Source organism: Peromyscus maniculatus, chromosome 20 (assembly GCF_049852395.1).
Source record: "Peromyscus maniculatus bairdii isolate BWxNUB_F1_BW_parent chromosome 20, HU_Pman_BW_mat_3.1, whole genome shotgun sequence".
Lineage (NCBI taxonomy): Eukaryota > Metazoa > Chordata > Mammalia > Rodentia > Cricetidae > Peromyscus > Peromyscus maniculatus.
Genome location: NC_134871.1, coordinates 59,284,386 through 59,311,991, shown reverse-complemented (window position 1 = coordinate 59,311,991; position 27,606 = coordinate 59,284,386). Strand labels below are relative to the sequence as shown.

The window sequence follows — 27,606 nt, the reverse complement described above, 5'->3', positions numbered from 1 at the left end:
CACCCCCCCACCCCCGTCTCGCCCGGCCGCGGCGACTTGCTCGCTTGGTTTGTCGCCAGCACCTGCTGGGGCTCTGCTCCCAGGAGACTCTCGCGCTCTCCCACCTGCTGCTCTGGCGCCCCAGGGACTCAGTGCCCTGGCCTGTCCTGCAGGTCGCCGCTGGACCACCCAGCCTGAGGGGAGAATCTACGCTTGGCCTTAAGGAACCTGTTCATAGAGGTCGGGCTGGGTCGGCCCTAAAGACAGAAAGGATCCCTCAGCTGTAACTTTCAGATGCAACCTGTCGAGCTCTCCGAAGCTCCCAAGGCATTTCATAATGCATATGTCATTTTTCTAGGGCTTCTTGGCAACGGTGATTGAAGGGTAGGGATTATGGATAACTGACGCTCGGGCCACTTGTCAAGGAAACGGAAAAGAGATGCTAAATCTTTTTCCACACTACTTCCTGGCGTCCAGAACCGTGGAAGCAAATGGCGAGGGGGGAGGGGAGCGGAGTTGGGGGGGGCGGGAGATGTGATCAAATGACCCCAGGGTCACTTGGAGTCATTAGGAGATGCCCTGTTTCCTTATGTAGTAGGGTCTTGTCGCATTCACTTTGTTTTCTCCGGTCATTTTGGTCTCTGGGCAAGGATTTCTGGCTTGAGCGGGAGGATAACCAGGGCAACAGGTAAATGCAACCGCAAAGTCAGGCTCAGAAGAGAGGCGCGAAGATAGAAGGAGAACACAGTTCCTTCTCCACCATTCACCCTGATCGCTAAACAAAGGAAGAGAAAGTGTTGTGGGGTGGGAATGGGTTCCGTTTAGCTGGCACTTAGGGTTGTTTACATGGACTGTCTCTGAGGTTTTCAAACGCTCTGCCGATGGCAAGAGAAGCAAGGGGCGGGAGCTGTCTGGACCTGTCAGAACGAGGGATTCACGAAGCAGAATGATACATTATTGCTGCTGTCAGTGTGATGGAAGCAGTCTTTTTTTTTTTTTTTTTTTTTTGAATGTGTAAACACAACCCAATGTCATTTCTGTTGTTTAGTGGGTGTCAGATGCTTAAATGAAACTGAACAGTGGAAGAGGCCGTTTAAGCAGTGTACATGTGCTTGTGTGTGTGTGTGTGTGTGTGTGTGTATATGTGTGATATGCGTGATGTGCTAAGGGTATAATAAAAACCTAAGTGCTGAGACTGTAGAGACCTCTGTAAAGAAAGTGAGCAAGCTCTTCTGCAATGTCTTTAAGCCACCATTGAGCCAAGGCTCAGAGTGCAGGAAGCGAGAATACTCAATTCCAAGGACATGAGTTTTGGTCACTGACATTTGATGCTGAGGCTGTATCTCCTAGTTCTTATTCTTTCTTGGCCCTTGTGACCACACACCAAGAAGTGGTGTCCCAACTCTCGTTGTCCAGCAATGTAGAAATTGCTTGACAATTGGAAACTGAAACAGGACTTGGTTCTAAACTGTCCCAATGTGCAATTGTGTAAATTCAGGATAAAACACGGTATATAAATTGGAGAAAGAGTTCTGAGGTTTTCCTAATCACTACAGTGCATCACTGTAGTCCTAAGTCTGCAAGACATTCACTTGGAAACGAAAATGAAGAAAAATGACTCTAAAACAATTGTGTGAATATTTTTCTCTCTTTAAGGAAAATATGAACTATGAAAGTGGGATATTCTAATATGTGAACACACAAAATAGCTCTCAGTAGAGAGGAGTAGTCCCCAAATTGCATATGACATATGAAGATAAGATTCCTCTGCTCTTTCCTTTTGTAAACTGCAAAACAATTAAAAACAAACTGCTCTAATTTTAAAGTGGCATTCCGCTATTAATGGATCACTGAAGCAGAGTCAATGATTATTTGCTAAATGTTTAATTACATCAGTTAGGCACTCAGATGCATGTCGTTTCGTAGATTTTCTTACAGTGTGTTCCCTTTGTTAAGGTTCCTGCACGAAAGCACTTCCAATAGTTGATGTTGACTACATCTTAGGTAGGCGAGCATCAATGACTTTTATTGATAAAGTAGCGGTTCACTTTGAAAGGGACCAGTTCATGGTGTTGATTTTATGTTACAGTAACAGTCTTGAGATTGGAAATCGCATTCCTGTTCATTCTTTCATGTAGTAATAGCAAGAGAGAGAATAATGTAATCTCAGATAAAAGGCATTACCACAGTAAGGGAGTTAGAATTCGAGTATATCACTAAGACAGAGATGTGGCCCCTGAGGGCCCACAGTCCAGCCAACCAAGCCTAGGTAGCAGCTAATGCTAATTAAATTGCCCTTTTAAAATGCTTTGTAAAAGTCACGATATGAATCAACATTACTAGTACTACAAAGTCCATCGTGTGTAAGTTTTAGAGAATTAGATGTGGAAGAAGTTTAAAAACAACAAAAAACACTGATCGATTGATTGTCTTCCCCAAAATGGATATGTTATCCTACAAATTCACTTAATGCACAACATGATATAATTAAGAAAGCTTATGGGAAATGTAAAAAAAATAATAGCTTGGTCTTGGGTATTATTTCTAAAATATACTATAATAATATGCATAATCATTTTAAAGTGGTTTTAGGCTCATTTCTGGACAGTTTTGATTGCTGCTTAGACGTTTATTGAGTTTAAGAAACTTGTATTGCTTGAAAGTCAGAGCTCCCAATCCACAGCTAATCAAGACCATTGAAGTTCACAGCCACATTCACATCACAGCTGTGGTTGGCTAACCTTAATATAAATATTTTAATGAGCATTTAACCCATCAGTGTTTCAGATTTGGTTTTGTGCAATTTCAATATGGGAATATAGATTCTAAAAAAAATGGACAAATTATTCCAAGTTCGTTCTGTTCTCTCTCTAGAAATGTATTATTGAGCAGATATTTAACAAAAATTTTCTTTCTCATCGACATTGATGCAATTAATGTGCACATTAAGTCCATAATTCTATGCCTAGAAAAATCTGGGTACATTCTAAAGACTCAATAAATATTTGCTGAGTGAGTAAAGTATCATAAACTAAGTGTACTGAGTTTATTGAAATTCTAGCTAAGTAGGAATATCTGTATAAAAGAGCTACCCTTTGAGTTATAACGAGGTTGTGTCCCAATTAGAAGCTGATAATAAAAGTCTAAAGTGCACTTAGTAAATGCAGCCTACTGAGCAGAAACTGTGATCATTTTATCTTAACCTATACTAAATAAGCACAAATCATTACTTCAGCCTACAGCCAAGCATCTCAAGAAGGTTAAACCAATATTGCTAAATTCAGAAAAGGCCAGCATTCCAAATTCAAAATAGGGTCTCTACCTTATCTCCTGTACCATTATAAAATAAAAAAAGTCATGAATTGGAGCCACTTGGTGGCATTTGTCTGTATTTTGAAAGCACAATAAGACTCTTTAGATTTACATTGATAAGATTAATGTGCACTTTAAATCACTAGAATATTATGTCTTTGAAGACAGAGGTTTGTTTACTGTAACATCCCCAGTGCAGGAAACATCCGGGGCGCATACTGGAGACTTGACTGATAATTTGTTGAATGAACAAAATGGCTTCCTTAATGATTGCGGTAGCAAAGGAAAGCATGCGGCTTTGCTTAAGTAGAAAGTACTTGATGCAATAAAAATCCACCATTAAAACTTTTGTTAGTTATTACATCATTAACCAGGAGTCATTGTTTTGTAGATATGAAAACAGAAGCAAAAAAAAAAAAAAAGAGTGTACACTTCAATAACAAATCACTAGTTACTGATAAATGTATTTAAGAGCCTCGGCCTTAAATTCCAGCCTTTTTTTTTTTTTTTTTTTTTTTTGGTTTTTAAAGACAGAGTTTCTCTGTGTAGCTTTGTGCCTTTCCTGGAACTCACTCTGTAGCCCAGGCTGGCCTCAAATTCATGGAGATCCGCCTGCCTCTGTCTCCCGAGTGATGGGATTAAAGGCGCGCGTCACCACCGCCCAGCTAAATTCCAGCCTTCTTAAATCCTAGTTGTTACAGCAAATACTGGTAAACGTGGAATTTTAACTATTTATGTACTGTTCGCTATAACTATGAGAAGATACTAACAAAATTTTCCCACTTACAATTAACTCAAAGGCAGAATCTTTTTTTATGTTAGATTTCCTACTACCCAAATAGAACATGGGTTATTCATTTGTCATACTTGAACATATGCATTCATGTGCGCCTAAGTATATGCAACTATTTGTTTGCCCATATTCTGGTCTAAATAGAATTGATTCATATTAACAATGAGACCACGTGAAACATTATTATTAATTTTATTGTGTGTATATGGATGTTTTTCCTGCATATAAGTCTGTGAACCATGTGTGGGCAGCACCCACAAAGGCCAGAATGTCAGATCCTCTGGAACTGGCATTATAAATGGTGGTCAGCTGCCATGTGGGTGCTAGAAACCAAAGCTGGATCCTCTGCTGAGCAATCTTCCCAACCCAAGATAAAGCATTGTTCAATGTATGTAATTTTGAACTCATACAATTTCACATGTGGCTCTTTTTAAGTGCTCATAGATAAATATATAATGGAGAAAGGTGTCAGAACAAAATTAATTATTTTTCTAATTTGTAATTTTTTTAAAAAAAATCAGTAAAAATCCTGATTAGTATATTTTCCTGCCAAATTTAGGAACTAACGATCTATATTATTACTAAAATTTATTCTTGTGAAACAATGAAAACTCTGTGACAATGCAAAGGAGCTAAATTCCTCTTCTCAAAGATTCTGAAACATAATTAGTTCATGCACCGAAGAGACTGGATTTCCTGATAACGAGTATTTTAATAAAGGTCAGTAAATTATACTTTCTCATTTCTCATTGTACAGTGCCAATTGTTCTGACCAAGTTTAGAAATTTAACCCCTGTATGAAGGTATAGTTTTTTTTTTTTATTACTACCAATAGATTTCCTTTGCTTTATAGAATATATCGTAAGGACCCCCTGAGCTGTGAGAACTGAGAGGAATATGGGTCCAATAGTTGATCATGAAAAACTGCTTGCACACATTCTATTACTTGGGTGCTTAGTACAAAGTCAGCCCCATAAGTCCATGGACTCTGCACCAGCGAATCAATAACACTCAGAAACACAACTGCACCTAGGCTGTGCAGGTTCCTTTCCTGGCCATTACTCTTTGAACTACGCAGCGGCTATCTACGTAGACAGCATTCACATGACGTTAGGTACTGCAGGAAATCTAAGGGTGATTCAACGTGCCCTGGAGGATGCGTGCTGGTCTGGCAGTACTACCCCATTTTATGTAGAGAATGGAGCATCTGGAGAACCCTTTCCTCTCAGTTCTGTGGGGTAGTTAATTCCCACCCTTTCTAAGCCCTCCTTCTTCTCCTCTGCTCAGCTGTGCTATGATGGTGCTGTAGTCAGAAGGAGAGAGTCACCCGGGATAGAAGGGAGAACGGAACCATTTATAAATTATGTTATTGTTGAATAAGAAACATGACTGCCAGTGTTTAACCATCATCCCCTCCTTGGTCTTCCCTTAGTCCTGTTTCAGAACTCAGAATTATAGGAGCAATAGGCTAAATATTCCAATTTTATTGTCATTTCTAGTCTCTTGCAGTGGGAGTTGTTAATACATCCGAAAAACAGTTTTAGCCTTGTGCTTTCACTCAGGTGTGTAGTGAGTTCTTACTGTGTGAAATGCTTTATATGGCACCAAAAAACTAAGAGAATGTTGTCAATAAAGTAAGATTCAATGCTTTCTTTTATATTTAATTTATTTAAAAAGTTATATCTTTATCTTTTTGAGCTCATAATATACTTGCATCATTTCACCCTTCCCTCTCTTCCCTCTAAACCAGTGAGTGCTTCTCAACCTTCCTAAGGCTGCGACCCTTGAATACAGTACCTCATGTTGTGATGACCCCCAATCATGAAATTATTTCTATTGCTACTCCATAACTGTAATTTTGCTACTGTTATGAATTATAAAGTACATCTCTGTTTTCTGACGGTCTTAGGCGACCCCTGTGAAAAGGTCATTTAGCTTCAATGGGGTCGCGACCCACAGGTTGAGAACCACTGCTTTAAACACTCTCTTTGTGTTCTTTAAAATTCATGGCCTCTTTTTTCATTTTTTATTACATGCACATATGTATAGGTATATATACACATGTATATTCCTAAACAGAACCTGTTCAGTCTATATGTTACTCGTATGTGTGTTTTTAGGCTAACCATTTGGTATTAGATAATTAATTGGTATGCTATTCCCTGGAGAAGGCTGTTTCTCCCACTCCTGGCATTCTTCAGTTGACTGTAGTTTTTCGTGTGTTTGTTTGTTTGTTTGTTTGGTTGGTTGGTTGGTTGGTTGGTTGGTTGGTTGGTTTTTATAGGGATGAGGCCTCCTGGGCTTTTCCCTATCCGCTTTGACATGTCCATTGTGTTGACCTTGCTTAGCTCGTGTTTAAGAAGTCATGTTGGTAAGATTCTATGGCTGTAACTTCTGACATTCTGAGGAGACACAGTCTCACAGCAAACTCCCTAATGTTCTGGCTCTTCTGCTCCATCTTCTGAATTGTTTCCTGAGCCTTAGGTGTGGTAACTCAGTGTTTTCTTATCACATGAAATTTTAATATCATACATGTAGAAAGGTGTCCTTTAAACTCAGATTTTTTTTAAATCACATATCACTTTCCTAGACATGTTAAGAAGAAAAAATCCAAAAGAAATAAGTAGATTGAAGTAATTTTAAAACTTAACTTCTTTATATTTTCCTTTACAGTGTGGGAATCGAACCCAGGGTCCTGTGTAGACTCTTACCACTAAGCTTCAGGCTTCAAAGCTAAAACTGAGTCCAATTCTTATTGTTGGGAATCTCTGCTCCAGCCCCACTCCTCCTATCCAGACCCCACCCCTCAGAAAGCCTGCTAAGGGTCGGATCCTCTCCAAGAGATGCACAGGACTATGCCTGCAAGGTATTTAAGACGTGGTCTCCAGATCTGCCAGGTGACTTCTCCTGCTTCCTTTCTCCAGGAGTTGCTTTGCTCAGATTAAACCTGGTTTTATTATTTCGGCCTGTTCTGATTTATTGCATTGGCAGAGAAACCAAATTTCGGGGTATGGAAACCCTTCACTTATGAGTAGGTTTTTAATTCAGAATCAATATTGTAATTGTTCTTTAGCCATTTTCAGACTGTGTCACGGAGAGAATTGGAGCTTCATTTCTTTCTAAAAAGAATTCAAATTAACATAAAAATCCATTAGTTATTGTTCTATATAGCTTTCTGTACAAAATGTTGAGTGTTAGTAATATTGCCAAATAGATGTTATTCATCACATTTATTACCAATTTACACTAAGAACTTAGTGTATAAGGATTATGTACTATATTACCTGAAGTACATTTTTTCCACATTAAAATTCTTACATGGATTTGTATGTAGACACTTTTGCTTTGGGGCAGTCATGATTACACCACAGTAGCTTCCTGACTATTAGAAACTTTAAAAAAACCATAGCTAGTAATAAATATTGCAGTGTTTCTCAACCTTTCTAGTGCTGGGACCCTTTAATACAGTTCTTTACATTGTGGTGACCCACAAACATAAAATTATTTTATTGCCACCTCATAAATTTGCTACTGTTATGAATCATAATGAAAATATCTGATATGCAGGATATTTGATATGTGACCTCCCCAAGGGGTTGTGACCCATAGGTTGAGAATCACTGATATATTGTGACCTCAGCAATGGGAGATATTTTAAAATACACATTTTATCATCATGAATATGATATATGATATTAATACAAACTTTTTTTCATTTACTGTAACTCAGAGGAAGGGCAAGGGGAAATGAAATTAAAATGGAACTCCTCAGAGGCACTGTGCAAGGGCATGCTGATTGTATTACATGTCTAATGTAGAAATGAAGAACAGTAATTGCTTGCCAGTGGTCAGATCCCCTTTTCCCTCATAGTTATAGAACTCCTTGTGCTTAGTTGAGGTTGTGATGAGAACGTCTGACTAAATTGTGAAGATGGGAAGATCAGAATGTAAGCAACAGTATGATGTTCCAAATATCAAGGCTGTATTCTTCAACACCATGATGAGGTCTCCCCTCACCCTCCTTTCCCCTGGATATTTTCATTCAGACACCTGGGATGTGGGCATGGTAGCTTTTCGTGTAAAACTGGGAAAGAAAAACTGACCAGTGGAACAAAAAACTCCTTAACATTGCTGAATCCGCCCTTGGCTGCTTAAGTTTGCAGTCTCTCTCCCTTAATGAGAGAAAAATCTTCCTGTGTAAGCCACTATTAACTTGGTCCTTTGTTACAGAAACCAGAACTATGGCTTAACTATTACAACGAGAACACCAAATGAATATTATAAATAAATTAACTTCATCAGTAATCCCCAAATGTCTTTTCATTTAATAAAACACATTGATTTGAGTTTTATTCTCTTCTCCATCACTCTCTGGTATGGTGCAATAAACAAAGGTGTGGTCTGTGATCTAGAGTCTGTGAGTTGCTCATTAATTTTAAAAATCACATTTTTAAACATTTGGAAAAACTAAACTGAGTATAATTTTTAAAATTAAAAGCTAAAATAAGAAGTCATGAATTTGAGAGGGAGAAGAGACATAGTAGGAGATGGGAAGGGAGGGAGGGACAGGGATGATGTAGATGCATTCATTGCTCATAAATGACGTTCTCACCAAAACGTTAAAAAACTAAAATAATCCAGAAAGGCACATGTAGAAATAGTATAAACCAAGCAGAGGCTGTTGAGTTGAGGGCATGACATTCATTGTATGCTTTTCTAAGTGACTGACACCAGCTGTGTAGGTTGAAGGTAGTCAGATCTGACATATTCACAAGTCATAGTGAATCCCGAACTTTGAAATGTGAAGACTGAATCACTTGGTCTTCATCTAAGATTCCATTCATCTGGAAGTTTCTGAAGACCCATGCCTTCTTAGATGGTCTTTCATCTCTTTTCAGAACTCTGATGCCTTATTTTGCTGTATTAAAACACGATAAAGAGGAAGAGAATGTGTACAGTCACGCAGACATGCCTATGTGCATAGCGATAGGACAATACTTATGCAAATGTATGTACTCAAACCACAGTTTGAATAGTTCTACTCCAATTGTCTGGCAGCCTAACCTAATTCCTGTAAACGTTATTTACCGCCAATCCTATCAAGATATAATGCAATGACAGTTGTATAATGAAATCTTTTAAATTGTCTGGAGACTTGGAAAATTTCAGCTCCGGAGAGCCTACCCCTCAAGCTTGCCCATTGTGGTGGGTAACTTGATTCAAAGGCAAGGTGCTCAGACTGTCACCTGGGCACAGACGCTGGGCATCTTTGCTTAGCGGTCTCCCCATCTCCTCCTTACCTCTCTTCTTTAACGATCTTGCCCAAACTCACACCACTGGGGTGAACAACACTGCCACAGACTACAAATTCAAATATTCCAATTCTCCAACCACATAGTCAGGCTTCTCACTTGGAAACCTCTACCCATTAGCCTATCTCCTCGCATGAATCCCCTTACTGAGGACAGACCCACCCTTAGGCTGTGTCATTTCATAAATATAAGCACTTATGCCCTTGGGGTTTATCACATTCTTCTAGGGAGCCAAAAGAGCAAACAAGCAAAAGCCAGAGACATGGACAGCTCCAGCTGACTCTTGTACCAACGCAATCATGGCCTCCAGGTTTCTGAAGCAAGCAGGTGTATGCACAACCATTCTGTACTTTTCTATATAGTTTTCTCCATCCTTTCTTTATAGATTCTATTTTTTTCACTCTCTTGAATTCCCATAGGCTATCCTAAATTGATTGACAATTGACTGGAAAAAAAACAATAGTTCTAAATAAGAACTTTTTACTTTTTTTTCAATATTAATACACTTATGCATTCAAATTTTAAATCACTGTGAGTTGAACTTTTTACTTTTCCTGTCCTAAGACTATTATCACACCAGCTTTCAGGACCATCATGTCTTTCTTGAAAAGCAAAGTGGACCATAGCCAGAGGCAGAATCACACAGGTGCTGACAGAAGTCCTAAGAAGTTTGGATCTATCTGGAGGGACACAGACTGAGAGAGGCAGAGTACCTAAACATCTCAGCTGCAAGAACAAGACTTGTTGCTTTCTGCTATCCCGTTTGTGCTGATAGCGTAGCCTATCATTATCAGAAATGTTCTGGTGGTTTGCAGAAATATTTGATGGCTTCCAAAATGATGTGATATTTTAGAAAGAAAAATAGAAAATATACTCAGGTTTACACAGGGCTCTGAACTAAAATGAATACTTTGGATGCCAAAGCCATCTCTTTGGGACAGTGCTATTATAGGATTTTTCACTCAAACCTCTAGCCATTAGGAAAAAGAGAGATATTTCCAATGACCACTGAAAACTATGTCCATCCCACATAACCCTACGGGTCTACATCTTGGTTCTTGGCTCCAACTTTGTTAGAATAACTTGTTGAAAACTTTTAAATATACAGAATAATATAAGGTTAATGGTACGGAAAATACATTAAGACCACAGAGTTGGACCTGTTTTCAATGTTACTCCCATAATAACACAGGTTACACAGTTGGTAAATAAAGACTTTCTTCATAGTTCTAAAGCTAAGAAGTCTGATATCAAGGGCCTTTGTGCTGGGCCGGAATTCGCGAGCCTAGCAATTACCCTTCAGTTACTAACCCACTCTTGGAATGACGTCAGCCCGTCACTGAACCAGGGTCCTCATGACTACAGCACCTCTTATGTAGCCCCACTTTGCAGCCCTGCTGCTTTTGTGATAATGCTTCCAAAAGAAAAACTTTAGGAAATATTTTAGAAGCATAGCAGACATGTCATTATCTTTATTCATCTTGTAAAATATAGTTAATAGACAGAAAGCACATTATCCTCACAGGTTTTTCTCTTTTCCTCAAGTTATGGTGATAATATGTAATACAATAGTAAAAAAAAAAAAACTAAAATGTTAAATAAAGCCTTCCTTATCAATAGGCTACAAATAGGAAGCATTCAGTAGTTGCTCTAATAAGCATAAAGAAATTTAAGAGAAATATTAATGCCTATCACAGCATGTTAGAGACATTCTATTTTCATAATTAGGTAGTAGAAAAAAATTGGAAAATTATTCATTTCAAAATGGCTTCCCATTTCAGTCAGGAAAAAACAAAGCTTTGGAAGATTAGTGAAAAATTAAGAGACAATATTTTTCTAAAATTGTAGAAGCTTTTGTAAACCCATATGGTATCTCCTTTACAAGTGTGGAACTCATTTTGGAACTACGAAAATATCTAGTAAAACTAAAAATGTATATAATCTATGACCAAGCAATTCTATTTTGAGACCTTTGCTTTAGAAAATCAGTCACAAATATTCATACAAGGAGAAAGATACAAAGATGCTTAATGTAGCTGTGTTACACTCCCAAATTGGACTTAAGCTATAGACCTTAATGAATTATTATAAAATATTACATCAACATGAAATTATAACCCAATTCTGGGGAAAAAGAAAATTAAAGGAAGAATTATGCAGTAAACAATTTATATTAAAATATTATATAATTGTAAATATTTAAGATTTTATAAGATTTATTTTTGTATGTAAGTGCTAAGCTTAGACACATGTATCCAGTTAGTATCAGTGGTTAATTCCAAAGAATGTGGCATACTGTATCCACAACAGTGTTTAAAGGAATTTGGAATTACTCAGCATTGGTGTACTGGGACTGCCATAAAAATGTACTCCAGAATGAACGTCATAAATAGGAACTTACTTCCCCATCCAGGAAGCTAGAGTTGAGTCAAGGTACTGCAGGATTGAGTTCTTCTGAGACTACTGACCTTGTCCGGTGTGCTGGCTAGATTTATGTCAACTTGACACAAACTATAGTCATCTGAGAGGAGGGAACCTCAACCGAGAAAATACCTCTATAAGATTGGGCTGTGGGTCAGCCTGTAGAGCATTTCCTTAACTAGTGATTGATGGGGGACCCAGCCCATTTTGGGTGGGTGGAACACCCCTGGGCAGGTAGTCCTCACTTCTATAAGAAAGCAGGCCGAGCAAGCCATGATGAGCAAACTAGTAAGCCACACCTCTCCATGGCCTCTGTATCAGCGCCTGCCTCCAGGTTTCTCCTTGCTTGAGTTCCTAGCCTGACTTCCTTTGATGATGAACAGTGATACAGAATAGCTGAATAAACCTTGTCCTGCCCAGCTTGATTTTTAGTCATGGTGTTTTGTTGCAGCAATAGAAACCCTAAGACAGTCAGCAATGACTGTCCCTATGTCTTTTTGTGATCTTCTATCTGTATGCATTTGTGTCCTCAACTCTTCTCCTCTTTAAATGTGTCAATGAAGTAAGACTGGTTCACATTTCTTGATTTTACCATAATTGCTAAAAGTTGTTTTTCCTCAAATATAGTCATATTTTGAAATATTGACTGTGATTACATCAAGAGATAAATTTAGAAAAGGATAAGAGACGGACACGATCAGTTTGTGATATATTCCTAACAATTTTACTTAAAACAAACAAAGGAAATTGGATTTATATTTGATATTGAGGGCAAATAAATTTGGTAGTAGAAAAGTATAAGGTTAATCAAATCTAGAGAAATTGTCCTTTATTGAGAATCTATTTGACATTCAAAATTTTAATAATGCTATAATGCCATATGGCTAATTTGGGTCACTTAAGAAAGATAGAAATGGGGAATGGGAAGGTTAATTTGTATTTGTTTAGACTTCATGTTTTCTAACAGTTTGAGACCTATAGAAAAACAACATAGTAGAGACTCCTATCATATCCATATCCAGTTTCTCCTAATACTTATGCCTTACATTGAAATGACACATTTGTTATTATTCATATGTTGGTATTGGGAGATTAACTAAAGCCCACACCTTTTTCTTTGAACTTTCCTTCACCTTTGGCTAATGGCCTTTTTCTATTCTAGGACCCTATCCAAGATGATTTACATTTGGTGGTTAAGCCTGCTTAGGCTTCTTGACTGAGACATTTCACAGAACTTTTGTTGATGACTTGATAATCTATAGGAGTATTGGCTGGGTGTTTTTAGAATGTCTGTTTTTTTGGAATTTGCCTAGTGTTTTTTATCATGATTAGACTTGGTATGAGGCATGATGACTACAGATGTAAAGGACTGCTTACATTATTCCATGTCAAGATTGCATGCTGTGGGTGGAGAGATGGCTCAGCGGTTAAGAGCAATGTCTGTTCTTCCGGAGGACCTGGGTTCAATTCCCAGCACCCACATGGCAGCTCACGACTGTCTGTAACTCCAGTTCCAGGGGATCTGACGCTGTCACACAGACATACATGTGGACAAAACACCAACACACATAAAATAAAAATAAATTATTTAAAAAAAAAAAAAAGATTGCATGCTGTGGCCACATGTCATTACTGTGGACTTCCATCACTTTCGTTGCCAATAGTATTCTTGGAGGGAATGTCACCATGAAGGTGTGCAGTCCACACCAAAGAAGTGAGGAGTTATGCTTTCTCCTGTATATGTTGACATATATATACAAAAATTGCTTAGAATTCTTCTAAAGGGAACTTCGTTGCTGTTTTTCATTTATCTGTTTATTCAGCCTCAACCTATAACCTGTTTCTTTCTACCATTTTACATAATAAACATATATTCATACTATAATTATTTTAATGGGAATATGTTTTAATTCCTGAGTATAATATTTTAGCCTATTCAGATTGCTATTGCAAAATAGTATTAATTGAGCAGCATATAAAGAACAGGAATTTGCTTCTCAGAGTCTGCAGGCTGGGAAGTTCAAGATTAAGTTACTGGCAGAGTCAGTAGCTCATGAGAGCCTGTCTTTGTTTTCTTTTACCACTGGAGAACACCTAAGAGTGGATAATTTGTGGAGGGAAGAGATTCACTTTGGCTCACCATTCTGAAGACTGGTAACTCTACCTCCACCTACTGAGGGCCTCTTACCACTTTGGCTCATAATAGACATTTAAAGTCGCAAAGCAAGGAACAGCCTCGAGATTTTAATGATCCACTATCAAACCTGCTAGTCTAGTCCCCAAAGAGGTAAAACTCTGGTAAATTCCATCCTTGTCACCTGCACACCTCCCACGGGGTCCTGTCTCCCAGCACCTGGCATTGAAGAACTAGAGTTCTAGTCCATGCATTTTGGAGGAAACACGTTGTAGTTGAGCCTTAATCTTGATTCACAGGTGGCGACTACTATCTGTAATCTCCTGTGGTAGAAGGACAAAAGAGCTCCCTTGGACCTATGTTAAAGAACACTTATAATCCTGTTCACGAAGGCTCTCCCTTCATGACCTAGTCCCCTCCCCGGAAGCTGTATCTTCTATGTGTTAGCACTTTGCATTGTCGTGTGTGTAATATCTGAGAGAACAACTTGAGGAAATCAATGCTTTACTTTGTGTTTCAGCTCATCACGATGCACAAGAGACAGAGAAGAAGAATGTCAAATCTCACCTGACTTTCTCTTTCTTTCCTGTTTGTTCATTTATGTCTTTAGACAATGGGATGATGTCATTCATTCACATTCTAGGTAGTTTATCCCCACTGCCACTTAACCCTGTCTGGAAATGCCCATAAACATACCCAGGGGTGTGCCTTATAATCTCTGAGGTGGTTCCAAATTCAGGCAAGATAACTGAAGTTAACCATCACATCCTGATGACATTGTCTTGGGATTTAGGATTTAAACACAAGAGTTTTAGGAGGGCCCAGACATTCAGATGGTAGCCCAATTCATTTATTAACTCAGGACTTAGAATTATATGTGTACTAGCTTAAAGTGGCATATATACAAAGTTATTAGGAAACATTTACTGAGTTTGAAAGCCTTATTATATTTTCCTGGCATGGTGTTATTCTCACTTACAGTCCAGAAAGAAGGACTCAGTACTTAATGATGTTCTCTGCACAGACAGGGGAAGGAGATCGTTAAGTAGAAGAGGAAGCAATCGTTTCTATTATACACAGCTTCAGAGTTTAACTTTCTGGCTTTGTGGCAGGAGGCAAGGTAGCCACCTTCACTTGCAAAATCTTGAATGCCTTGTGGTATGCTCGGGTATGATGCGCATGTGTTCCCTGAATCCAGCTGATACATTTCCATTCATATCACCATTTGTGCTTCTTATTTATGATGTCTACTGACATTTCTTTCGGTTATGATTTTTTTTCCAGACGTTTCAGTCAGCCTGTTGGCAGTTGTCGTAAGCTTCTGTGGCCTAGCCTTGTTGGTTGTCTCTCTTTTCGTCTTCTGGAAGTTGTGCTGGCCTTGCTGGAAGAGCAAGCTTGTGGCGCCCAACGCCAGCACCCTCCCACAGAGCATTTCGAGCGCTCCAACCGAAGTTTTTGAGGCCGAAGAGAAAAAAGAAGTTGAAGAAAATGAAAAGCCAGCTCCCAAAGCTATTGAGCCTGCAATAAAAATCAGCCACACATCCCCTGATATCCCTGCGGAAGTACAGACGGCTTTAAAGGAACATTTAATTAAACATGCTCGTGTGCAAAGACAAACCACTGAGCCCACGTCTTCATCGCGGTAAGGAAGGGTCACACTTGTGATCCCGTGGGTGTGGTTTCAGAGGAGCAAACACATGAGTAGGAGGAGAGAACAGAAAAGAAACAGGAAAAATCAACAAGAATGGGGTTGGGGGGGTGGGGCCGGAGAAGAAAGAAAGGAGAAACGGGAGGGAAGGAAACCTATAAGCATATAAGGTAGTCAAGAGACAAAGGGGAGGAGGCAGAGGAGATACAGAGGAAAAATGAAAGGCAAAGAAGCAGACATGGAGTGGCATCTGAAAAGGACTTGGTAGTATTGGAGCTATCTCAGTGACATCACAGCACACTAGTTATTTAACTTTTGCCCTTGAGAGGTCCTCAGCCCACAGCTGCCACCTGCAAATTTTCAATTTCATTTTGTTCACTAATAAGTAGTGTACAAAAAGCCATTGAAAATGTGTATCACAGAAGCGTGAGTACACACTACACACACACACACACACACACACACACACACACACACACACACACACACGGACTATGGAGCCTCTCGCAGTAAAAACAGAGGATAGCTTTTAGTCGGCAGTTCGTTAGCACCTAAACTGCAAACATAAAAATGCATTCTTTATCTGAGCCCATGTAGATGGAACTTCATACTAGGCAATTCTTCAGGAGCCTGAATGTCACAGGCATACAATGCAGCATGAATCTCTTTCTGAAATGTGTTTTGGAGAGATGAGTAAGAAACTGTAACCAGTGAGATAAGGAACTTCGGACAAGGAAAGCAAGTAGAACTGTCCCCCAGGCTAGCCTCCTGTGCTGGTTAAAATTTATAATCAAGCCACAGATGCTAGCTACTTGTTTTGAGAACATTTTTAACCAGTAGCATTGATGGTCATTTAAAACTGTGAACATGTATGAAATGATCCTATATGCCTCCTTGACTGTTATGCTATTATTCTTGAAAACCACAAAGCAGTTTTTAAAAGGAGCAGATCCCCCTGTCCACCAAGGATGTGTTCTGAGACCCCAGTGGATTCCTGAAAGCACCGAGCTCTATAGTTGCTGTATTTTCCTGTGTGTACACACCTATAGTAAAGCGATAACAACAGTGGTTAATAGTGAAATAGAATGGCGATAATTAAAACTGTATGAACCCAGCCCTCTTGTCTCAAAGTATTGTATTTTATTATCTATATAATAGCTTTCTTCTTGTCATGAAATGGAACGATGTTCCCTCCATGATGCAATAAAGGGTAATGAATGATGAAGGTACTGTGACAGTATTGGACTTTTACATCACAGTAACTTGAATATATGCATGGTGGTACATAGATACAGCAGTGTATCTGACCACCAAAATGACATGTTAGTGACTGAGAAGCAGGCTACATGAACGGCATGGATGTGATGGGCAGTAGAGTGAGCCACATCCCCTGGGAGACAGAGCAAAGTGAACGATAATTCATCTCACCAGTCAGAACAGTATTCATTTTAAAATTTATGAATTGTTTACTTCTGGAATTTTCTATTCAGTATTTCCAGCCCTTAGTTGGCCACTGGTAACCAAGACAACAGTTGACAAAGACCAGAGAACATAAAATAGGATCAGAGGAACCACTGTCCTAACAGTTATGAATAAATGGCAACATGGTGTTCAGAATTCGTCAACTTGAGTTGAGAAGTATGTACCCCACATAAGCTCAGGTGATGAAGACAAGGCAGGTGCTCTATTTTGGGAAACACCATAAAGGTGAGATTGTATCTCCAAAATACTATCTTTTGAGTATAAAGAGGCCATCTGATTATCCCTAGTTAAGGGAGAATAAAAGACTATATACTGAAAACACATATGAAGGCTGAGCTTTGGCTATGAAATGGCATCTCGCAATCAACAGAAATAATTTAATCTTAGATTTTTTAGTAACTATATGAAAAAAAAGCAGCAATTAAGTCAGAAAACTTCTCTTCACTCAGTCTTAGAAAACATAAAAATAGGTTGTCCACATCTGGTATTTTCTAAGTGAAGAAAGACTGCACAAATCAGTGATTTGGTCTGAATGTTGCTGTTTGATCTGCTTCTTGAAGTGTCCTTGTCTAGATGGGAGGCTGTGAGAGAGGAAACGGAAACCCTTCTTGCTGTACCTTCATTCTCCTCCAGAAAGTATTAGGAATGGTGTCTATTATTTGTGAATTACCCAAAGCCCAGGGAAATTAAATATTTTGCCTGACATAATGAAAGCTTCCAGGACTGGTAATTCAGGCTTATCTAGATGGATGGAACATTTCAATTTTTAAACATAATGTGGGTTTTATACAAAGAAAACTGAGTTACAAAGTCAGCTGAAGACAAGCAGTTTGGAGTTGAAAAGTATCTTCCTGCTTGTTCCACTTAATTAAGAGTCTGAAATTGGGTATGGCTACTGTGAGTGACTGGGGTCAGGATTCCAAATATGCTTGGCATGGGGGTGAATGCCTTGTAGAAAATTTCATCCCTCGTACTTCTCAAAATTCCTCATCTCCATCGATCCCTTCATCATGTTGTGTGTTCCCTTTATATGTAGAAGAGGAGAGTGCAGGGTTTATTCTGCAGTCGCCTTGGACACAACTTGAAGATTGCTTTTTAATAAATCAAATTGTCTAGCTCAAATGCCAATTTTGCCTGACATGGCAAAATCAAAGCTACATGCATATCCATGCACAAGTGTCCAAAATAAACTTAACTTTAATTTTTCATTTCCACATCTTATTAGTTCAAACAAGATGACATCATGTTCTTTCAAGGCTCAGTTATCCATTTCTCTATTGAAATAACAGTCTGACAAGTCTAGAAATTAGCAGCATTGCTGGACACTGGGAAATTTTTCGATTTCTCATCCCCATTTTCACATCCCTGGACATTTGACCCCTCCAGCTGTCAGACAAACTACTCAGCTTCACTTATGTTCCTTTGTTACCAAAATTCTCATATGCCCCTCCTCATTGGCCCTACATTCACTCAGAACACTTATGTGTTTACTTCTGGATGTAATAAATGTGTTCTGTCCTCAATCCACTCCAAGACTCTGAGGCTCTGTGAAGAAATTGACATCGTGTAATATTAACTTCAACTTGAGTAATTATAAATGTCACCTGTGTGGTGGAGAAGGGGAACTTCAGGGAACGGAGAGGTTGTTTCCAGTGGAGTCAGGAAGAAGTGTCATTAAGCTCAGAGGCAAACAGGAGTCCATAAATTTCCCATGGGGACTTAACTGTACTGCTGATGGAAACACTTACACGAAGTCATAGAATACAACGTACTGCTAAAAAAAAAAAAAAAAAAAAAAAAAAAAAAAGATTGAGTCAGCTGGAACCAGAGTATATGAGGCCTTAAAATCATGGCTGAAATGTTCAAAGGCTGTCCTTTCAAATATATATTCAGTAGACATCACTTGTTTCCAAGAGTTCTGTTTCAGGATTATTAACTGGGCAGCTGCTTATGGGGAAGACTGTTAAGGGATGACGTATCTTTTGAAACTAATGTAGTAAATTCATAAAGGAAAGAAACATGAAGTTTTTTTCAAAACTTGGGTAATAATTTAGTGATCATTTGTCTCATTCGAGTGTTCAGAAACTTGAAACTGCAAAATTTTATAATCTAACTTTACCTAAATTCTGGATGTTTCTGCATGGATAGCTCTGTGCATTTCCCTGATATGTATTAACTTCTATTCTGCTTTTCGTAGTAGAGAATGCACTGCAGAAACTCTGCACAATGTAGTAAATTTGAAAGTCAAAGCATAAATTCCATCACCTTGTCTTGCCCACCCAAATGGTTACATACTAGGAAGGGTGCCTCTTCTAAGTCTTCTGAAAACCTTAGCCTCCCTGTCTATTTTTGCTCATGTTGTTCGATGAGCAAATGATGATCTTTTTTATTTACTTTAAAATCTTTACTGAAAACGTATGAGTCTACTTTTCTTCCCAGACATAAGCTGCTATCCCTGCCACTTAAAGTGGAAATTATAATCTAGCATAGTGTCTCACTACTGAGCTCATAGAACTAAATGCTAAATTCTCGAACTACAAGGACGTGTAACCTACTTTCATACCCTCCTGTCTTCCAGCACTGTGTAGGTTGGTACACGGCAATTGTCAAGGGGTGTTTTTGATTGATAGATCACTGCTTCATTTCAGTTTATTGTGCGAGACATCAGGTGGTGAGGGGACACTGTGCTCAAATTAGAAGGAGGTTAATGGTAATGTGCTCACAGGATGAGTATGAAAACCAATTTTCTGTTCATTCATTAATGGTATAGAGATTAAATGAATAGTCACATAGGTTCATCACTGTTCGAGGATTCTAAGGACCCACTATTGGTGAAATTATTATGGCCACTCCACGTAGGTAAAAGGATATTTATTTAATGGTGTAACTCACAAATTAAGGGATAGGTAGGTCACAGGGTCTGGGGAAGGTGTATCGCAGTCCAGCGGTGTTCTCTGGAGCTCTGCTCGGTCCACCTCCACCGTTCAGGGTCCCGGAACAGAGAGAACACACAGAGAGAGCGCAGGCCCATCCAGCTCTCGGGTCTCCAGGTGCCTCCCCTGGCCCCGCCTCCTAGGCGTGACAGTTGCCAAAGTCTCAATGGGGGTTGGAACTTCCAGATCAAAGCTGGAATGGCTACCCACTACAACCCACCAAAATGATTAGAAAACACGAGAGAGCTAATCGAACATGAACAAAAGCGGGGAACTATGTATAAGATAAATTCTGACTACATGTTCTGATAGAATTAGCTATGACTGATTATAAAACAATTCATGAAATGGCCATGCACAATTTTACAAAGAATAATTCAATGTACCTTGTTACAAGGAAAACGAAAAATTATGTAAAACTGTAAGTACTGTGTAATTTTATTTACTCTAAGGTTTTTTTTATATAAATTAAATTTCTTTCAAAAGAGAATAAAAAAACTAAAATTACTCATTCCAGGTCATTGCAAGAAATAGAAAATGAGATATAATAATAATAAAAGGGAGCATTTGAAAAATATGTAGCTAGCTACGATATCAAGAACCAAAGTTTGCCCCGAACAATAGGCAAAACAAAGTTCAGTCTCCTTGAGCTGAAAGTTCATGAGTCATGTGGTCATGAAGTCAGTGCCCAAGCTCTCTTGTAAAAGGGGTGTAGTTGGTGAGCGCACCTGCTGCTTTTCTCAAATGGAGTAACTTCTTTTTTTTAAACATTTATTTATTTATTATGTGCCAGATCTCATTACAGATGGTTGTGAGCCACCACGTGGGTGCTGGGAATTGAACTCAGGACCTCTGGAAGAGCAGTCGGTGCTCTTAACCTCTGAGCCATCTCTCCAGCCCCAAGGGTAACTTCCTGCCTTGAGGCTGTACCAAACACAACAACCAGAAAACAGATTCTTCAGGTTTGAATCTATTTTAGTTTTCTGGTTCTAATAAACAGTAATTTCTATTAAAATTAACGCTAATTTTAGGTTGACTGGCTGCTTCTTTATGATGCAGATGAGTCCTAGCATGTCTCATGGTTTTTGTCACAAGGACCCTAGCATAAATCATTTATGTAAATGGCCATTTTTGATATTATGAACACCACAGTCTAATAAAGTACTGAAGAATGGCAGACAGGAAAGAAAAGAGGTAATTCCAATAGGCCAGGGATGTTGTGCCAGAGGTCAAGGGAGGGGAGGGACAGAAAGGTGCAGATAGGAGGTCAGTTCAGCTCAGGATTACATCTGTTCTTCAGAACCTAGCTCAGCTCACCCAAGAGCAGGGCTCATGACGGTCAAAAGAGTGTTGCCATAAAGGGAAAGCCTGAACTGGCACACTGAACACAGAAATTTAAGGCCAAAATACTTTTGGTCAGAACACTTTTGAAGGTCCTAGAAATAATATAAAATGAATCTAAGATTTGTTATATTAATCATGTTATTGATAATTTTTAAGATATATTTTTTACCTTGAGTTTTTAATGTAATTACATCATTCATCCCTACCCCCTCCTCCCTCCAAGTCCTCCTATATACCTTTACTTGCTCTCTTTTAAATTCATGGACTCTATTTTCATTCATTATTGTTATACATGTATTGTCTATATGCATATATATTCCTATAAACACAACCTGCTCAGTCTATGTAAAGTTACATCTTTTCAGGGCTGACTATTTGTTGTACTCTTCCCTGTGAAAGACTATCTCTCTTGCTCTCAACATTCATTAGTTGTCTGTAGTTCTTTGTGTAGGGTTGAGGCCCCCTGGGCTTCCCCCACGCACTTTGGCATGTCTATTGTTTTCTTGTTCAGCTCATGTTTAGGCAGTCATGTTGGTGAGGCTTTCTGGGTACAGCTTCTGACATTTCTAGAAGACACTGTTCACAGCAAACTCCTTGATCTCAGCATCTTTTTTTGCCTCCTCTTCCACAGTGTTCCCTGAGCCTTAGGTACAGGAGTGTTTTATCATTTGGGATTGGGCCCCACATCAATGCATTTTGGTTGGTTGTGGTTTTCTGTAGCTGTCTCCTCCGTTGCAAAGAGAAGTTCCTTGATGAGGGATGAGAACTGCACCTGTCTGTGGGTATAAGGACAAATATTTATAAATTTTAGTGATTTTTGCTGGCATACTAATGCAGTTGTAGGATCTCTAAGATTTATGACTTCACTAGTCCTAAGTTAGCTAGGTTTCCGGAACCAGGCATGGTTTCCCACTTGTTGAGTGAGTCTTCAGTCTTGGAGAACTGTTGATTGCCTCCAAGGTGGCACTAATGCACCTTTCAGAGTTATCCTGCTGGTCATTGCTGTGGTTCTTAGGTGCCATAGCTGGGTAGGTGCACTAGTTGCTTCCCTCCTTTGGAAGCTTACAAGGCAGCTTCTGGTACCATAAAAGCTGGTCCTCAGGGAATAAGTGGGCTTTCAGGTCATATGCATCTCAAGGCTTCTGGGCCTTGTGTCTCAAGTGCATGGATTCTTCAGCAATAAGAACTTCCATCACAAGAGAACAGCCAAAGGCAACAACAGTAGTCTATAAGGTTTGAGGGGTCTTTTGGACTACTCCCTGACTCAAAAGGGGTCTTCTGGTGACTGGTGTTGAGGTTTTGTTTGACAGCCTTCGGTTCTTGGAAGGAGCGTTGTCAACCAAGATAGGAAAATTTAACTTACAGTATGATGCACAAACTTGCTTATATTGATTGTAAGTACTCTGTTTTTCCCTCTTCCATCTTCTGTGTTTATCTCCCTCCTCCTCCCTAAGTAGAGCCCCACTGATTTCCCCATTTCCCCCTAAGATCACTTGTACCCTGGTAGTTCCCTCTCTCTATTGCTCCTCCACCCTGGCAATGGTCCCTTTTGATTTTCCTGGTTTTTGTAGTTACTCCAGGATATGTACTCACATCTGAGGAACTGGAGTTAGGAACCTGAGAAGAACATGCAATGTTTATCTTCCTGGGAGGGTTAACTCACTCCATATGATCTTTTCTAGTTCTGTCCATCTACCAGCAAATTTCATGGTTTCATTTTCTGTGTGGCTGAATAGTATTACATAATGTACGTGTGCCACATTTTCATTATCCATTTGTCTGCTGACATTTAGATTGTTTCCATTTCCCAGGTGTTGTGAATAGAGAGAGAACCAATGAACATGGCAAACATTTGTGAAATAAAAAATCTAATCCTTCACATATATGCCAACAAATGATTAAAGCTGGGTCACATGGCAGATTTATTTTTAGGTTTTTGTTTTGTTTTGTTTTGTTTTGTTTTGTTTTGTTTTTTTAAGAATTCTCCACACTGTGGGGCTGGACAGATGGCTCAGGGGTTAGGAGCACTAGTTGCTCTTCCAGAGGACCGGGGTTCAATTCCCAGCTCCCACACAGCAGCTCACAATTGTCTGTAACTCCAGTCCCAGGAGATCTGACACCTTCACACCAATGCACATGAAATAAAGTTAAATAAATTATTCTTTTAAAAAAGAATTCTCCACACTGATTTCCAGAGTGGCTGGACCAGTTAGCAGTCCTCCCAACAGTGAAAGAGGGTTGTTTTCATCACCCTCCCCCCACCACTGTATCCCCTTGTCAATTCTTCTGTTGATCTTTATCATTCTGACTGGGGTAAAGTTAAATCTCAGAGTTGTTTTGATTTTCATTCCCCTGATTGGTAGGCGGGGGAAATCATTTTTTATATATTTCTTACTTGTTCTTTTATCTTCTTTTGAGAACTTTCCATTCAGGTCCCAGGCCCATTTTCTGAATGAGTCACTTGTTGTATGATTCTTTTTTTTTTAAAGCTCTTTGCATATTCTGGATATCCATACTCTGCCAGATGTGTAGCTGACGAAGAGATGAAGATTTTTCTCTCATTTGGTGTACTTCCTCTTCACCTGGTTGATTGGGGGATTTTTTTTTTTTTTTAGCTGTGCAGAAGCTTTTTAGTTTTATGAGGTCCCACTTGCTCATTTTTGGCCTTATATCTTGGGCAAATGGAGTCCTATTCATCACATCCTTCCCTACACCAATATCATTTAGCAGTTTCTGTGTCTCAGGCTTGACATTTAAGTCTCCGATCCATTTGCAGCTAGTTTTTGTGCAGGTTGATAGATGTGGGTCTAATTTCATTCTTCTACATGTGAGCATCCAGTTTTCCTAGAACCATTTGTTGAAGATGCGTTCTTTTCTTCATCTTATGTTTTTGGGATCTTTGTCAAATATTGAGTGACTGAGGTTATCTGTACTCATGTTTGGATCTTCAATTTTGTTACATTGGTCTAATGTGTCCATTTCGGTGCTAGTAACATATTGTTTTATTACTATGGCTGTGTAATATATGGCTTATGTCTTTTGATAGGAGAACTGAGACCATTAATATTTAAAGTTATTATTGAAGTGTGTGTGTTAGTTGAAGTCATCATACTGTTGATTTTTGATGTTACTGTTTGTGTTCTCAGTGGAATTTCATGGTTTAGTAATTATGACTTTGTATTTCTTTCCATGGTCTCTATTATGCTCATTCCTCTTTTCAGCCCGAAATGTTGCTTCCTGTACTATCTTTAGGCATGGCTTGATGTATATAAATAGTTTTCAAACTGTTAATATAATGGAAAGTTTTCCTTTCTCCTTTAACTATGAGAGGTAATTTTGCTGAGTATATTAATTAAGCTCGGCCATCAAGGTCTTTCAGGTCTTAATGCCCTGCCCTGCTCCAGGCTCTTCCTACATTCAAAGTTTCCATTGAGAAATCCTCTGTTATTCTGATGAATTTTCCTTTCTATGTGACTTGCATTTTTTTCTCTTTGTCACTTTCAACACAGGTTTCTTTTGCTCTGTATACTTAGTATTATAACTATGATAGGCCACAAGGATTTTTTTTTTTTTTTTGGTTTTTTGGTTTTTCAAGACAGGGTTTCTCTGTGTAGCTTTGCACCTTTCCTGAAACTCACTCTGTAGCCCAGGTTGGCCTCGAACTCACAGAGATCTGCCTGCCTCTGCCTCCCGAGTGCCAGGATTAAAGGCGTGCACCACCACTGCCTGGCCACAAGGATTTTTTTTCCGGTCTTGTCTACTCGATGTTTTGTGTGCTTCTTCTATCTGTATGTGTATGTTTTTTCTTAGTTTAGAGAAGATTTCTTCTATGGTTTTGTTGATGGTATGTTCTATGTCATTGGCTTCAGTTTCTTCTCTGTCATCTATGCCTATAGTTCAGTGAGTTGGTATTTTTATGGAGTCCTACATTTTCCTTATGTTTATTTCTGTGCTTAAATTTTTTTCATATTCCTTGCTTATTCAGCCTAGATCTTCTACTTTTTCTATGAGTCCTGATAGTCTATCCTTGGCTTGATTCATTCTACCTGTGAGACTTCCTTTGCTTTGAGTTTTGTAGTTCAGTTTAGACCTATGAGTTTTGGTTTGATTTAACTGTGATTACCCCTAGGTCTTCATTCTTGGAATAAGAAAATATGTGACTTGTTTTTATATGTTACAGGAGCCCACAATTGAGAGATTTCAGGTCTTTTCAAGAGACTGAACTTTTAAAATGTTTGAATTTTTAAAGACTGTGGGACTTCTAATGTTATTTATGCTTGATATTGTAATAGTAGTATTAATATCAGATATTAGAGTTGAACAAGAAAAAAATGTTTATCATTGAATAGGGGTGTATTTTTGTGCCAAGTTTCAAAGAGTCAAATGTCATGAGGTTTTTTGTTGTTTGTTTGTTTGTTTGTGTCAACTTGACACAAATTAGAGTTATCAGGGAAGAGGAACCTCAATCCTTCAAATGCCTCCATCCAGACGACCTATAGCAAATCTGTAAGAAATTTTCTTGATTAATGATTGATGTGGGAGGGTCCAGGCCTTTTGGGTGATGCAACTCCCGGGAAGGTGGTCCTGGGTTGTATAAGAAAGCAAACTGAGCAAGCCATAAGAAGCAAGCCAATAAGCAACATTACTCCATGGCTCTGCTCCCCTTCCCGTCTCCAGGTTCCTGCCTTGAATTCCTGCCCTGGATTCTGTCAGTAATAGACTGTTCCTGGGAAGTGTAAGATGAAATAAACCCTTTCCTCTCCATGTTGCTTTTGGTCATGGTGTTTTATCACAGTAGTGGAAACCCTCCCTAAGACAACAACCAATGCCTTGGTCTCCTATCAGATCATCACTTGTTGCTATGTCTTCTTCGCCTTCATAACATTTAAAAATGCTCCTCTCTGACTCTGCATCATTAATTCTCCTTTCTTGATGTTAATTCTTCAGTATCAAAAGAACGTGGAAAGGTAGGAAATATTGATTAGAAGTATGCTCAAAGTTGGAGCTGTGGAATAGTTTCCAGTTAATGACAAGACAGAATCTAACTATTTGCTTGATAGTGTTTAAGAAATAAGATATCACTGTAGGGGAGCAGATCGTTGAACTTAGAGATCAAACTTTGGGAAGAAGCAAGTATATGGTGACAATTAGAATGGAAGTGTCCAAAGTGATATGGAACCAGGAGACTAAAATAATGTAGTTTCAAGGGAATGGATTGATTAGCAATACAGGACTAAGAACAAGTGATTACCATGAAGAAGTGCTCAGCTGACAAATCAGCGAAGTGGCATTTTATTTCTGAACTTGGGGGACAAGAGCTATGGAGTATTCCAGACCAAGAAGCAGTAGAATAAGAAATGTAGAGAAAGCATCAGCAACCACATGAGAAGGCTAGACTCGGTTTCTAGCAAGCAATAAAGTTTAAAAAAAAATTCATACACTCAATGGCTTGTGCAGTTAGCCTTTATACATACATACATACATACATACATACATACATACATGCATACACACACACACACACACACACACACACACACACACACACACACATCCAGTTGTAGTCCTTTACAATCCAGCACTTCTCCCAGAGTGCTTATACCAGCCTCCAGAAGTTTGAGGGGTAAGAGGTGCAATGGTTCACATTTTCCTTCTTTGAAATTTTGCTAATCACTGCCATTCAAAAGGAGAAAAGGGGGAAGAGAGGAAAGCTGTGTGTTGTCAATGGTGCTAGTTCAACACTGTAGCAATGAGTGCTCTTGTTAACCTACTCGCTGAACTGATTTGAAATGGGCACCATTCACCCTGCAGTTAGGACAATGCTCCTTGAACAAAAGTGACACTACAGTTTTTATCCCATTAGAAGGGACCCTGTAGGAGTGAGTCCCATCAGTAGCTCTACAACCATGCACATCACATTCAGAGGTATAAAGAAGAAAATTCCAAGTTTTGAGAGCACAGAGAATTAAATTATTATGTTGGAAAGTCTTTGAAATTATGAAATAAGCTGATAATATTCAGTAATTAACATCTTTCAGGTTCTGTTCGTACAAATCAAAATTGTTGGACCAGTGAAAGTGATTTTAATAGGAACATTGTTCTCAAGAAGCTAAGGGTTGCCCCATTAAGTAGTGATTAGCACCCCGACTTGATTTGCAAATTGGATTATAGTGGGACACTTCAATGCTTCATAACAACAATAGAGCCTGTGGGAAATTTTTCCTGCTGTCTCATAAATTCTCTCTGGC

The 27,606-nt window shown here is 38.9% G+C and overlaps 1 protein-coding gene across 1 annotated transcript in view; it reads left to right on the top strand.

Moving 5' to 3' along the window:
• The window catches only part of Syt10 (synaptotagmin 10), a 60,165-nt gene that overhangs the window by 390 nt on the left and 32,169 nt on the right, over nucleotides 1-27,606 (top strand). Inside the window, exon 2 of the mRNA XM_042264851.2 lies at nucleotides 15,236-15,593. Within this exon, the coding sequence (XP_042120785.1) occupies nucleotides 15,236-15,593 (358 nt within the window). The remainder of the gene's footprint in view (nucleotides 1-15,235; nucleotides 15,594-27,606) is intronic.